The sequence below is a fragment of the Populus euphratica genome, unplaced genomic scaffold (genome assembly GCF_000495115.2).
Source record: "Populus euphratica unplaced genomic scaffold, PopEup_1.0 scaffold20.1, whole genome shotgun sequence".
Lineage (NCBI taxonomy): Eukaryota > Viridiplantae > Streptophyta > Magnoliopsida > Malpighiales > Salicaceae > Populus > Populus euphratica.
This window is the reverse complement of record NW_011499854.1, coordinates 332520-347657: the sequence shown is the minus strand read 5'-3', so window position 1 is coordinate 347657 and position 15138 is coordinate 332520. Positions and strand designations below refer to the sequence as shown.

The 15138-nt window shown below is 30.4% G+C and overlaps 1 protein-coding gene across 2 annotated transcripts; it reads left to right on the top strand.

Annotated features, from left to right (window-relative positions):
- The first annotated feature begins 7455 nt into the window (after positions 1-7455).
- Positions 7456-14422, top strand: MYB3R-5 (myb domain protein 3r-5). 2 transcript variants are annotated; one of them, XM_011021565.1, is made up of 9 exons: positions 7456-7646; positions 7907-8064; positions 8250-8301; positions 8612-8669; positions 9919-10013; positions 10093-10196; positions 11021-11149; positions 11952-12963; positions 13988-14422. In XM_011021565.1, exons 1-8 carry the CDS (start codon positions 7599-7601, stop codon positions 12952-12954), a joined length of 1647 nt encoding a protein of 548 aa, XP_011019867.1. In that variant the 5' UTR covers positions 7456-7598; the 3' UTR covers positions 12955-12963; positions 13988-14422. The 2 variants fall into 2 exon arrangements, with proteins under 2 accessions (XP_011019867.1, XP_011019868.1); XM_011021566.1 differs by having other exon boundaries at positions 7897-8064.
- Positions 14423-15138: the final 716 nt, after the last annotated feature.

Sequence of the window (15138 nt, the reverse complement as noted above, 5' to 3'; positions counted from 1 at the left end):
GTTTTTAAACAATTTTTGAATCCTTTTAAGTTGACATATTGATTTATTTAGGTTGTAAGAGTATTTTTAGATAAATATAAATTAAAAATAATTTTTAAAAATCTTGCAAACCCAAGTTTAATTTTCCAACCACGATTAAAAACTAAGAAGATAAATGACATGGATGTTTCTAGAACCAATAAATAAATAAAAAATTTAAACCAAAAGGCTCGGTTCTTTTATGTAGATAAGATGCTTAGTCCACTCAAGCCCAATCATTTATTTTTTATTTTTTTATATTGGAATCTTAATTTAAATTCATTAAAATAGATTGATTAAGAAATTATTAGAGATTTTTTTTAATACCATTTAATTTTTACATGTTTTGTTTTTTAAACTAGGATCATGACTATATATATATATATATATATAAGAGGTAACTCTACTATATATGAATTTGATTAAATTAACCTCTATATATTATTAATGGAACATACCAATTTTGAAGCACCATGCTAAATTGAACTGTGGTAGGAGAAGAATAAGAGCATTTCTTGATAGAGGGAGGTTTTTTTTATTTTTTTTGACTTCTTGAAAAAAAAATCGTTGGTGCTTTTTGTCATTTCATCCGAAAGCAATTGATTGCTTTTTGGTTCATTAGGCCACTAATTGATGTTTTTTTACTCATGCCTAATCGGTTGATTATATTTTTGTCATTCTCAAATAAAATTAATGGTTTTTGTATTACAGATGTTTTGGTATTTTTATATGTCCCATTAGATATTAAAAAATTGACCTTCAATAAAACAATTGAATTAACCTTCAAGTCAAAATTTTAAAAATTGGCTGAGAGAGGTATTTTTATTTTTATATTTTTTTTAAAATAAATTAAAATAATATATTTACCCTTAAAAAAATTAAATCGTTCATATATGGGCCTTTCAATCCTTTTACTTTCGTTTTTTGTGATTATCAATTTCACAATGGGACTTGATCTTTCAAGAAGGACAAAATATTAATTAAATTAAAAAAATTATTGTAGTGTGTCACGCAAATATTAATACGTGGGAGGCATCTACTTATTTGATTGCCTCATGTGATGCATGTATGACTTTTTAGTTTTTTTTTATAAAAAATTTATTTGTTTTGAATTTAATTTTTTATTTTTAATTTGCTATATATTATTTTTTTCGATGTAATTTTTATTATTTTAATTTTTAGTTTTTTTATCATTTTATAAAAGTTTAATTGTTTTTAATTTCATCATTCAATTAAAGTTTATGATGTATTATTTTTTTTAATTTTGTTCTCATTCTTTTAATTTTTTTTATCTTTTTAAAGTTATTTTTCTTTTTAGTTTAATCCTCCAATCAAAAAATTACAGCTTTCCTTTATTTTTTTTATTTTAATTTGATTTTAATTCTTTTAATTATTAATTTTATCTTTTAATATTTGATTTACTAAAAATTAGTTTTATAATTTTTTAATATATATTGCTTCAGTCTAATAACAAATGCTATCCCAAGCCAACACGTAACTTTTATTTATTCAAGTAACAATTACGGTGAAGAAGGAAGAACTCATCTTCCTTTTTTCTTTTTTTTTATTAGCTTCCCACACATGTATAAGACCCTGATTTCTATAAAAAAACTTACTAATCCTTGACCTTTTACCTTGAAAAATCATAGAGTTACCTGAAGGCAACTAGTGCATCATGAACCATATAAAATACTACAATTGCTTTAGTTTTACTGATGTCAATAACTTATTTCTATGTGTACCTTAACAAAAAAAGAAATATGTTATTTTGATAAATACACACAACCAACTCTAATCCTTTTACCCATTAATATTTTAGAAGATTTCACAAAATCTTTGTCACTTAGCTTCTGATTTTCTTAAAAAAAATTAGTAGATAAATTAGTAGTTTTTGTTTTTGTTTCTTTAGTGCCTTAAGTGGTTATTATACCCGTCATATTTCTGCTAATTCATAAATAATTCTGCTAATAGGGAGTTAAAAAATATTGAATGCGGGTGGGGCTTTCTTGAGGAATACAAATAAGCTCCTTTTTCCCCCATCTAATTGTTATATTCATTTCCACACGGTTTATGCTCATTAAAAGTCATAGGTGACTGGAAATCCTTTACCTTTTTCAAGTCAATCACTCTTTTGATTTCGGAACTTTGTTTTTTTTAATCAATATTACTCTCCCACGCACACGCACACGCACACGCAACTTTCTTTCTCATCTCTTGCACACGCACACGCAACTTTCTTTCTCATGTCTTCCTCGTAAAAAGCTAACTCCTAACATGCATATAAACACGAAGGGTTGATAGCAGTTAAAGGCAGGAGTAAATAGCATGCTACTAGGGTCGTTCCTCGCTAGCTTAATCCCAGCTCGCCTTCTTTGATAAATACCCTCTCTTTCTTTTCTAACTTTCCTGAGCGCATAGGATCGTATAGGATATTGTAACCAGATCAGAAAGACTGGTTAGGATAGCAAGGGATATTCTAACTATGGTTATTGTTAAGTGAGGAAGTCACACACAAAAAAAAAAAAAAAAAACTCATGTCCATACCCACACCTATTTATTTTTTATTTTAATTTTTGAAGGTTAATTATTTCTATTTAGTTATATAAAAAATAAAAAATAACTTATTATCTATTTTTTATATATTTGAACAACCATGAGTTCTCAGAGAATCAGGGGTTCAATTATTTTTAATTTAAAATATGTTTTTTACCCAAAACAATCAACATACTTTGATAAATATATTTATGATCACATAAAAACAACTTAAAAAATTAAAATTAATTTAAAGTCAAAATGATTCTCCTTATTAAATCTACCTCCTCGGGAAAAGAGAAAGGAAAAAAAACCTAGGTAAAACTCTTTTTATAAAATAAAACCTATTAACATCAAAATCAACTATTTTTGTTGTCAAAAATATTGTCCACAACAAAATTTTATCTTTATATTGAAATCCAACAAACCTTTCTCTTCTCTCATAAAAAAAAGACCGAAAATGAGAGAAATGAAGTATGGTAATAAAATTGAATTTTAAGAAACCAAAGGGATCAATTACCTAACTAGATAAAAAAGATGGGTGATTAAATTAAACTTTTCAAATGAAATTTTAAAACATCATCTATTTTACTCATCTTTTATATTTTAGTTCTTATTCTTTCAATTCAACTCTTCCTAAAAAAATACAATTGGGAGTTAATTTGAGTTTAAAAGGGCTTAATTGTGTAAAATAAAATCTTGAGGACCAAATAATTCATTTTTAATTTTTTTTACTATTTCAATCTACAACGATTTGTGAGAGAATAAATTGTAAAAATGTTACAGTATTTTGGCCACACAACTTAGTGTCTGTTAATGCTCCACCTTCCTATTATATATACAATATCTAGTTTAATAACAACTCGAGTGAAGATTAAGAAAGATGTGTGAGTGCTTCCAAAATTAATGTTAAATGTTAAAACAGGGGTGGAGTTCTCCATTTTGTCCTTTTTATTTTCAAATTTTAGAAAATGATTTTCTTTTAAAAATTTACATTTTCAAGTATGGATTAACATGTGTGTGTACACAAGTTAAATAATATTATTTGATTAATTGGGTGATTGAACTGAATGAAAAGGCTAGTATATCCTAATTTTTTTAGTACCAAATTAGATAGGTGGCTCGCGTTTTGCCATAAGCTATGTTAAATTTTTTATGACTAAAAAATAAAATGTTTAAGCCCTACTAGCATGTTTTAAGAAAGGAAATCAAATATACAATTTGAGTTATAGATTTTACTAAGTCTAGTACGATGATTTCATTTAATTATATGATAGAAAAAACAACAACAATAAATGGATTGAATTTTAAAAGAAAAGGTGATAATGATGACTAGAAGAAAAAGAACACTTATCAAAAAGAGAAAAGTTAAAAAGTTGAATTCTAAGATAACCTAATGCTAAAGGATGAAACTAAAAAAAAAAAAACAAAATAAAGCACCCCAAATCAATCCAAACTAGCTTGGAAAACTCACAACCCGAGCGAGGTTGGACAAATCTCATAAAAAATAAATTTTAAAAAAATATAATAATGGTCAATCCCCAACAATTCAAATATAGAAAGATAAAATCAAGAAAAAAACCAGTCAACAAAAACAAGCACAAAAAAATAAAACACCTACAAACCTGAGTAAAACCATGAAATCCTGTGAGTTAGATTACGTGAACAAGATAACCTAATAGAAGACGAAATAAGAAAAATGACAAATCTTAATTTTATAAAGAACCTAATTTTAAAGGACGACACCGTAAAAATAAATATTAAGAAAAAGCAACCCTTAAAAAAAATACTTAGGTCAACTAGTTAAACTTGTTGTTTAGGTCATGAGATTAAGATAACCTGAGGGAAAGAAAACCGAAGTAAATCATGAAACTCATTTTTCAAAACAAACAAAGTCAAAAAATAAAATAAACAAATAAGTAAAAAAAATAATGTTAATCTATATTAACTTTTTAAACTTGTGACTCGAGTCACTAAACTGAAATCATCATATCTAGAAAAACCATGAAATTCGATTCTAAACAAATCTAATGTGAAAGAATGAAATAAAAAATAATTATATAAAAAAATCCAAAATAAAAAATAGCAATTAATAAATGAAGATCAACTTTGAAATAAAAAATAAATGAGAGGACAATTAAGAGTTTTGAATTGAAGGGAGAAATTTAAAAGAAAAGTAAAATTCATAAAAGAATCCCAAACAAAAATCAAAATCTTAAGAATGAGGATTGTATTTGAAAAATAACAAATCATAATTATGGATTCAAGTATGAAACAAAAAACAAATCAAAACTTATTTAAAAAACCAATAACAAAAATTAGAAATAACCCCATGTAAAAGGAAACGTCTAAACGCTTCCAATATCATTATGAAAGTTATTATTCGGGTGTTGGCAAAACCCACAAGTGAATTTAGAAGAACATAACACCAACCAAATTTAGTTTTTAAGTTATATTTTATATTTACTAAAATACCAAGTTACTCCTATGTGAATTTGATTATAACTAAAAATTCAAGATAAAAATACAAAAAAGTTCCCAGACGCCTCTTAAACAAGTTTTTGCTTTTAATGATAATTTAGTTATTTCATTGTATTTTTTAAAAATAAAAAGATCAAGCTGTCCCCAATCAATCTAATAATGACAATGAATCTTGTGAAAAGATTATATTATCCCTAATAGATAGTTCATCAATTTTTTTTAGAAGAATACTATAGTCATTTTAATATTCTGGAAAAACCATGAAGCTCAATTCCTAACAAATCTAATGTGAAAGAATAAAATAAAAAAATAATTCTATAAAAAGATCCAAAACAAAAGATAGCAATTAATAAATGAAGACCAACTTTGAAATAAAAAATAAATGAGATGACAACTTAAAATTTTGAATTGAAGGGAGAAATTAAAAAGAAAAGTAAAATTCCCAAAAGGATCCAAAACAAATCATAAGAATGAGGATTGTATTTGAAAAATAGCAAATCATAATTATGGATTCAAGTATGAAATAAAAAAAATCAAAACTTGATAAAAGAATCAATAATAAAAATAAAAAATAAAAAAAATAAGAACTAAAGTTAAAATATCACTAAATGAGAAAATAACTCTCAAATTTTGAATGACCATTATGAATTTTAAGGGAAGGAGAGATAAAACAAAGTTATTAGGGACACGTTGTCGCATAAACAACGACATGCCACTTCTCATGTAGAAGGAGACATCTAAACGCTTCAAACATCATCATGAAAGTTGTTGTTTGAGTGTTGGTAAACGTAACACGTAAATCTAGAAGACCACAACACCAACCAACCTTGGTTTTCAAGTTATATTTTATATTTATTAAAATACCAAATTACTACTATGTGAACTTAATTATAATTAACAAATTAGAATGAAAATATAAAAAAACTTATAGCCACTTCTTAAACAAGTTTTTACTTTTAATATTATTTTAATTATTTTTTTATATTTTTTTAAAATAAAAAAGCTATTGTGATGAATCTAATTGAATCTTGTGAAAAGATCATGTTACCACTACTTGATAGTTAATCAATTTTTTAAGCAGAATAATAATCATTGTACTATTCTAATTAAACAGTAAATCCTCTCCCAATAAGTAATGTTTTTTCCTCCACAAGCTTTTGTTAATTGGGTTAGCTCTAGAATTCGATAAAAGGGTTTGAATGACAAAAAGTTGGAAGTATAAGAGCGAAGAGTGATTTTCACCCACAATAACTAAATAAATGGCTACTTTAAAAACAACAACTCGTCGTTGATTTCTCCTATTTTATTTTTAATTTATAAGAGCAGGCCTAAAGTGCTCAACCTACTTCTGTTTTTTTTCTTTTATATATATATATATATATTATCTATTTCCTTCAAAACAAAAATTAAAACCACATTAGTCATTTTTTAAAAATTATTTATTTGAAAATATGAATAACTTAGTTTGTGTAAGCATCCATAAAATGAAGTTTCAAGAGCGTATCAAATGCCATAATCACATGTACTATTATACTTTATAACAATAAAGTACTTAATGAATATTAATTTTAACAATATAGCGGGCATGACTTTAAAAATTATTAGAATTTAATAAAAAAATAATACTTTTACGTGTTTACAGGGAGATGCTACCTTTAATAATTTTGTAAGATTTTTTTTCCCTCAAGTTGAAAGTATTTTTGTGGGTATTAAATTCAACGATAAGGAGTATATTCGACCACCTTGCACATCAATCAAGATTATTATTATTATTTTTGAAATCGGATTGAAGTTTCATTAGCACGTGTAAAATTTCAGTTGAAAATATCAAAATGTGTGTTTTTTAGATGAGTTTTGACCAATAGTGAAAGTTTGACTCATTGATCTAAGAGTAATTAATAGCTTAGGCTTAATGCGCTACAGCTTTAATAGTTAAGGGGCGAAAACTGGTATTAAATAAAAAAAAAAAATAAGTTCCATAAGAAAAAGGTAAAAAATAAAAGAGATCGTGTAAATCTCTGCAACTAACAGATAATTATAATAAATCAAAAGTAAATCCATTTGGTTTTAAAAAGAGTAAAAAACCCTAAATCAGTTAAAACGTATCTTTACTTGGAAAAACGTCACTTAAACCTCGATCATATATTTCCAAATCCAACGGTCAATAAACACCCGCGAACGGGTGGCCTGTCACACCCACTATCCCAGACCAATTCGAGATTTAATGCAGTAGCTAGTGTGCCGTTTGAGGTTCAAACTTTGGGCTTACAAAGGTTCAAAACCGTTAAGCACCGTTAACATATAGGGTTTTGAAAACCTTAAAAAATGCTAGAAAGGAAAGCGGTCTATAACGGCAACTAACGGAGACGTCGGCGCAAAATATATTCGTTATATACAAATTTACGGTCTGGCCGTGTATATATTTTTTTTTTTTTTGTTTCAACGGGCAAGGTTTGGTTTTGTTTTGTTTGCTCTGGGAGTCAGAGAGAGACGTTTCCCTTCCTTTCTTTCTTCCTTATTTATTTCTCCCTCCCTCCCTCTCTCTCTCTCTCTCCCTCCTTCTCTCGATGTCGATGAGTTCCTCTTCAATTCCCGCCACTTCTCTTGAAGCAGAGGTCAGTTTTTTTTTTTTTTTTATCGTTTAACTGATTTGGATATCGAACGATTATTAGCTTTAAAGTATGTGTGATTTGATTAAGAAACGCTAGAATTGAATATGATTTTCTGGTTTTTTGATCTAATCGGTGTTTTTTAAGATCTGGGTTTTGTTTGTATTGCTAAGTATATTTTAGGGCTCTATATTATTTGATTTAAGTAGTACGAATTCATGTATGTATTTGTTGATTATGATTTTGGGTTTTGGAGATGGTTGTAGAAAGAGGAGATGGATGAACTAAAGATAGAAGAGCGCTGCCTTGAAAACAAGCAATTAACACCCGCTTCGAGCTCCTCTCAATCTGAAGAAGGTAGTGGCAGTGCTATTCTTAAGTCTCCCGGAGTTTATAGTCCAGCCACGGTATCGCCGACTAACAGGTCACTTACTATCCGTTAATTCTCTTTTACCCCTTTTTTGGAAGGTATTTTTATTAATTTATGTCTATCCGCTTTGAATTATTCATTCTCTATTTTTTTTTATCTTGATCTTGTTTTGAATTCATATGCTTTATGTGTATGATCTTTTTGTTTGAGAATTATGAGTTGAGAATTTGGATTTGCAGAAGAACTACAGGCCCAATTAGGAGAGCCAAAGGTGGTTGGACTCCGGAGGAGGTTAGTGCTTTCCTTAACTTATTTAATTCCTATGCGAGAAGGTGTTGTTGTTCGTTTGTTTGTTGGCTTATTGGAGGTTGGTTCAGTGGTTGAGTCACTTCTAAACCTGGACCAGCATGATGCTTTACTAGTTTTCAGTGTTATTTTTATCCTCTTATTAATGATATCAATGATCATTACAATGATCATGAGCATCCACAATATAGCTAGATCTCTGTTAGTGTTCAGCTGTCAGCTGTGGCTTCTCTGCTTTTATGGAGTATTGTGCTAAAATCCAATTGCTACTGACAACCTTTTTAATGTGTTACAGGATGAGACATTAAGAACTGCTGTTGCAACTTATAAGGGGAAAAGTTGGAAGAAAATAGGTCTCTTTCTTAACTCAGAAGTGCTTGTCTAAAACTTACTTAGCAATAGAGATGATCATTCTCGATACTTTTTTTTATTGATTTCTTTTTCAGCATTGCCTATTGTTCATGCTCGATTTACAGTTCCCTTTAAAAGTCATACTGAGACTTAGATAATGTACTTGAGCTAGCTGAGACTCTTAGAGTTGTGAAGATCCTGTAAAATGTATTTTGAAGTAGATCTAGGAAAATAAAGAAACTTGCTCTGGCTGACCCAAAGAGAATTATGGCAGCCTAGGAACTGTAAGTGCATAACCAGAGTCAGTAGCATAGCTAGGAATATTTTCCAGAGCCATCATTCAGTAATTTAGTACCTTGTCAGAAACAACTTTTATGCATCTGACTGTCTTAATTTAATTTTCAAACTAATAAAAAGATTCAAAATACTGTTAAAAGAATATAAGGCTAACCAGATCAGTCCAATTCTCAATACACAAAAAAATAAAAGAAGCTTAAGTAATAGAGTTCAGAAGTAACAACACTCCTTTTCTACTTGTAAAGTGTTTAATGAGAGAGGTTAAACACGTTGTAAGCGAAGTCCAAAACTCAATCATTTGCGGGTTACAATGATATTTGCTGAGTTAATTTAGCAAATGACCTCAAAAATTTGACATTAATCTATCTGCTGCCTTTTGATTTCCCTCCAGTCAATCTGGGTGCCCCACTAAAATCAAAAAGTGACTTCACCCTTGACAAGGAAGAAACTCAACTACTTGTGGGGCTATACAGAAAGAATTGTATAGGATCAGTTAAATTAGTTCTTAGAATTTTTTCCTTGCACCTAGTGTCCCAAGTCACCTTAAATCTGTATAGATTTGTGGGTGGTTCTGAATTATGGCAGAAGATTCATGTGATAGAATATTTTAGAGCATGAATGAACTTAGGATCTACTGTTTTAGTTGTTAACACTGCCAGAACCAAACCACATACTCGCACACAATCTGAGAGCAGTGCTTGTTTTCTCCAGTTATGGAAAGAGCTTGTTCATGTCCATTTCAAGCAAGTTGCTGGTTGTTTCCAATAACCTTCTCTATCTGGAGGACCTGTTTGGAGTCTGAAATGACTGATTCCTTGTTTGTGTTGAATAAAAAAAGGGTTTACATGTGACAATAAGATAACATACACATGGATAAATAATTAAAAGTGTTAGTTTTCTGTGTAATATTCTTGTCAAATATCTTAAGTTGGTCTTACTTTTGATGTTATGCAGCTGAGTTTTTTCCTGATAGATCAGAAGTGCAATGCCTGCATCGATGGCAGAAGGTTCTTGACCCAGAACTTGTTAAAGGACCTTGGACTCAAGAGGTTGGCACCTCCTTTTGTAATGTATCTCTTGTTGTAGACTATATCTAGGCACTAAAATTTCTGCTCTTTTGGCTTGCAGGAGGATGATAAAATTGTTGAACTGGTAGCAAAATATGGACCCACAAAATGGTCTGTCATAGCAAAAGCTTTACCTGGTCGCATAGGGAAGCAATGCCGAGAGAGGTAACTTTTACTCATTATGAATTCAGGTTGATTTTGTTTAAGAAGGTTGCTGTTTGATTCATTTTATTTTGTCATCCACAACACAATACATGGCACAGCAACCTCTTTTCTCCCTGAAACAGGAAGCATGGTCCTAGAACAGTTTGAAAATCATATACCTGACCAATAATCTAATACTTTACTTATTTCTTGCATGTTGTGGTTATCATGCCAGAAAACTTATGTGATCCTTTCGGTACCTTCAGTCATCGAGTGGAGGTTAACTTTTACTCATTATGAATTCAGGTTGATTTTGTTTAAGAAGGTTGCTGATTGATTCATTTTATTTTTTCATCCACAACACAATTCATGGCACAGCAACCTCTTTTCTCCCTGAAACAGGAAGCATGGTCCTAGAACAGTTGAAAATCATATACCTGACCAATAATCGAATACTTTACTTATTTCTTGCATGTTGTGGTTATCATGCCAGAAAACTTATGTGATCCTTTCGGTACCTTCAGTCATCGAGTGGAGGTTAACTTTTACTCATTATGAATTCAGGTTGATTTTGTTTAAGAAGGTTGCTGATTGATTCATTTTATTTTTTCATCCACAACACAATTCATGCCACAGCAACCTCTTTTCTCCCTGGAACAGGAAGCATGGTCCTAGAACAGTTTGAAAATCATATACCTGACCAATAATCTAATACTTTACTTATTTCTTGCATGTTGTGGTTATCATGCCAGAAAACTAATGTGATCTTTTCAGTACCTTCAGTCATCGAGTGGAGGTTAGCATATATTTATACAATAGTGAAAGTTTATTTGGAATATTTACAGGTGGCACAATCATTTGAATCCTGATATAAAAAAGGATGCTTGGACATTGGAGGAGGAATTGGCGCTCATGAATGCCCATCGGATATATGGAAACAAATGGGCTGAAATAGCAAAGGTTCTCCCTGGAAGGTACTCTTGCATAATTTGTAAAAACTATGAGGGAAATTTAGTTGCCAAGTTGATTTTGATTTTATGTTTCATAGGAAATTAGTTGCTAAATTCAGTAACTTCGTTTGAATATTTGATGCTCACATTCTTCTGCGTAGGGAAGGCAGAATGTCATGCGGTATTGTTGATCTCAAAAGAGGATCCAGCTTATTTGAAAGTGAATTTTGAACATTCATATTGTTATTATGCTTGGGAGTTTATATAAAATTACTCTTCCCTTTCTGAATGAGAATATTTTGTCTTGTCATTTATGCCTGGTTGCCAATTTGATTTGATTAAGAATACGTCTTGGTAATTAGAGTTAATTTAATACAGGCAATGACATTTCATTTTTGCTATCTAAGATGTATTATGGTTTTAGAAGTCTATATATTTCGTACTGGGCTTATTGCGACTGAATCAAAGCTATAACTGAAAGAAAAATGTGTTTTGAATCTCAAAAATGATCCTCTTGTAATATTATACAGGTGATCAATTCAGTATAGTCGAAATACACATTCATATAAAGATCCTTTTGTTGCATGTCTGATCCCACTTTTTGTTTATTAAGGATCTATGGGTCTAATGCCTCATCTTTGTGCAAGGAGTTAGACATTGCTATAAACCTAGACATGGCTCGGGATAATGTTACTAATTAAATAGTAAAAAATCAACAGCTTGCCATGTCATGTATTCCTCTCCAAGATATGTGTGTGTGTGTGTGAATAGCTTATATATTGGATATGTCAAGCTACACTAATTTTCTCGACTTTTCTGTACACAGGACTGATAATTCAATTAAAAACCACTGGAATAGTTCCTTGAAGAAAAAATTAGATTTTTATCTGTCTACGGGGAAACTACCTCCAATTTCAAAGAATGGTTTCCAAAATGGAACTAAAGATACGAATAAATCAGCTGTGATGAAAACAATGAAAGAATCAGATTCAGCTGCCCAAACTTCGTCAGGAACTACTGATATATGTAAGCTAGATGATGGAAAAGATCAGTTAGAGTCTACATTGGTGCTAGATGTAGCAGCTTCATCAAGTGTTCTTCCAAATGAGTATGCTGATTCTGTAGATCTTAGCTGCTGTGATTCAGAGTCGCAGCAAAAGTTTGAAGATCATCAAGACAAAGGTATTGGGTCTGGATTGCAGTTTGACAGGTCAACTTATGGTTCTTTGTATTATGAGCCACCACTAGTAGAACAATTGGATTCATATCCTTCAAACATGGGTAACGTGCAGCATGAGAACAATTCTTGCCCAGTTTCATCTCCTATTATTTTCTTCACCCCACCTTGTGTAAAGAGTTGTGATTTGAGTGCACAAAGTCCAGAATCTATATTGAGAATTGCTGCCATGAGCTTCCCTAATACCCCTTCAATATTTCGAAAGAGGAAGACTGCTCATGTGGATCGGCTTCCTAGTAAAATTGGGAAAGTAGGTGAGGAAACTGTCAAAGACAGGTTAGACATGTCTGTTGAACATGAAAAAATTGAAAGTACTTTGGAAAAGACAGCTGTTCAAGATGGAAGTTTGTGTGAGAGTCCTGCTTCTTTGGGTAATGGTACTATTCGGCCTAATGATAAGCCCTTTAATGCATCTCCTCCATATCGATTAAGATCCAAACGGACTGCTGTCTTCAAGTCAGTGGAGAGACAACTTGAGTTTACATTTGAAAAAGGCAGGAGTGATGGTACCAAACCAACGAGATTATCCGTGAAAGGGGGCTCTCCTGTTACTGAAGATTGTTCTCGTGCAACAAAGATGGGGGTTACCTAGAGAAAATCTGTAAGTCATAATTTTTGTTTCCAGCCATGTCTAAAGTTGAATTGCTTCTAATATTTATGCTCTTCCTACTGATATTAGATTTTCCTTATACTTCCATTATGGGTTTCATTCATTATGTTTCATCAGAGTAATGATCTAGAACTAAAACTGTATTTTCATGTTTACTCAAGAATAAAAAGTGAAATCTTTAATTATAAACTTTTGTATGCTGGAATCATTGAAAATGATATCACAATTCAGTTACAATAAATTTTCAAAAAGATTTTTTGAGATACTTTTATTTTTAATATCATGCTGGGTTAGTGAGGAATTCTCTTAGATGGTTTATTGAGTTTGAAATTTATCATCATTATTTATGCATCGTTTTCATTCTCAATGCATTCCTATATGCATACAATTTCCCATACTGGATTTCTGCATTTTAGATACTTCAAATCTTTTGGCAAGCATACAACTTTGTTTGACAGCATTTAGTTCTTAGCTTCAAGCTCTTCATGTAAAACTTCATTATTGTCATATTTCCAGGACAAAGTGTTTTCCAATTTGTGTCACTATGAACAATCCATATACAGCTAAACTTGTGTCTCTGGGATAAAATTGAGATTTGCTAAACTATAAGAAATTGGTCTCCCGTTGGGAGGTCAAATTAATATGAGAGAGTTCTAAGCTTCTTGTATTTTGGTTTGCTTGTAACCTCTTTATTCTGGAGACTATTTTGGTCTGATCATCTTCATTTATATTTTTACCGGAATGGATGTTGAGTTTATGATAGGGAATTACCCCGTTTCCCATTCAAGAAATAATCTTGGCCTCAAGTCCCGTTGCATATTCTGAGCGGAGAAGCCTTCAATAAGATACGGCCTCTCAAAGAAAAAGCATGTGAAGCGTCTTAAAGATGTAGTCTTGTATATATCATTGTGTACTTATATTGGTTAATACCTGGAGTCCTGCACAAAACCAATTGAAAGACAAGGTGGAGGGGAAGAAAATTCTAATGCTCATTTTCCTTGTGATTGTTTTTCAGGGATATAGAGTGGAGATATTTTAGAGTTTGGCCACGGACTACAGTTTCCAATATCTTGAAGCTGTTTCAAAGTGACAAGTCAAAATGATTTGTTCATATGCTATGAATCCTGCATCATCTATCTAATCAGTCATGCAGATACTTGCACCCATTTTTTCTTGTCTTACAGCTACGTCTTACATTATACCATCCTGTAAAAGGAGCCGGTGGCTGTAGGCTTCTGGTCTGTGGAATAAGAGATATAGGTCCCAATTATGCTACCTGAAATGTAACTTTCTGTACAGAACATCCCAATAAGAAAAAAAAATAAAAATCGATGCTCCAGAATTATGTCACAACTCACAGTGATGGTCGTTTCCCATTAGGCTTGTTATTTCTTTATTTATATCTTAGTATTCCTCAATTAAGTCCTTAATAAAAACATGAAATAATCAATGGTAAGATGATATTATTAATGGTAATGATGGTGGTATTTAAATGATAGTAATGTTGGAAACAAGATTATAATGGTGGTGATTGAGATTAAAGATAAATGGTTTTTGGTTGTCAAAATCAATGTTAATTGTGGTCACAGCTATGATGATGAAGTTGTAGATGTTTTGATATATGCTGGAAGTTTGTGAGTTTCTATTTTCTTCTATTCATTGCTTTCTATTCTAAATATGTATTTCTTTGATTAGAAAAAAAAATATTCAAGGTTTTAATTATTTTGGTTTATGTTATGTATATGTAAAAACAAAACCATATGCTTTGTTAGCTTGTTACATGGATTGCTTATGTTCAGTGTGTTTTTTTTTCCACACTTTTGATTATGAAATCTACAATCTATTTTTGTATTTATACAATATTTGATATGTTAAGATATATTTATTTGTATATTTCTAATACTATTCCAAAAAATCTAAATAGATTAATAGCATAATTTATGCGTTGGATGGATAATTAGTTAATTTTTTGGTTTTAATAATTTAATTCATTCTCTTAGTTAAAGTGGTTGATAAATGAGACCTAGTACGTGAAAGGTTGAGGTGATTAGTAAAAGGTATTTGCAAAAAACTACTTTTAATAGAGGATTCACGGATGTTTAAATAAATATTTTCACAGATAGAAAAAATATAATAATATTTTTAAAGAATAAACTTTAAAAATAT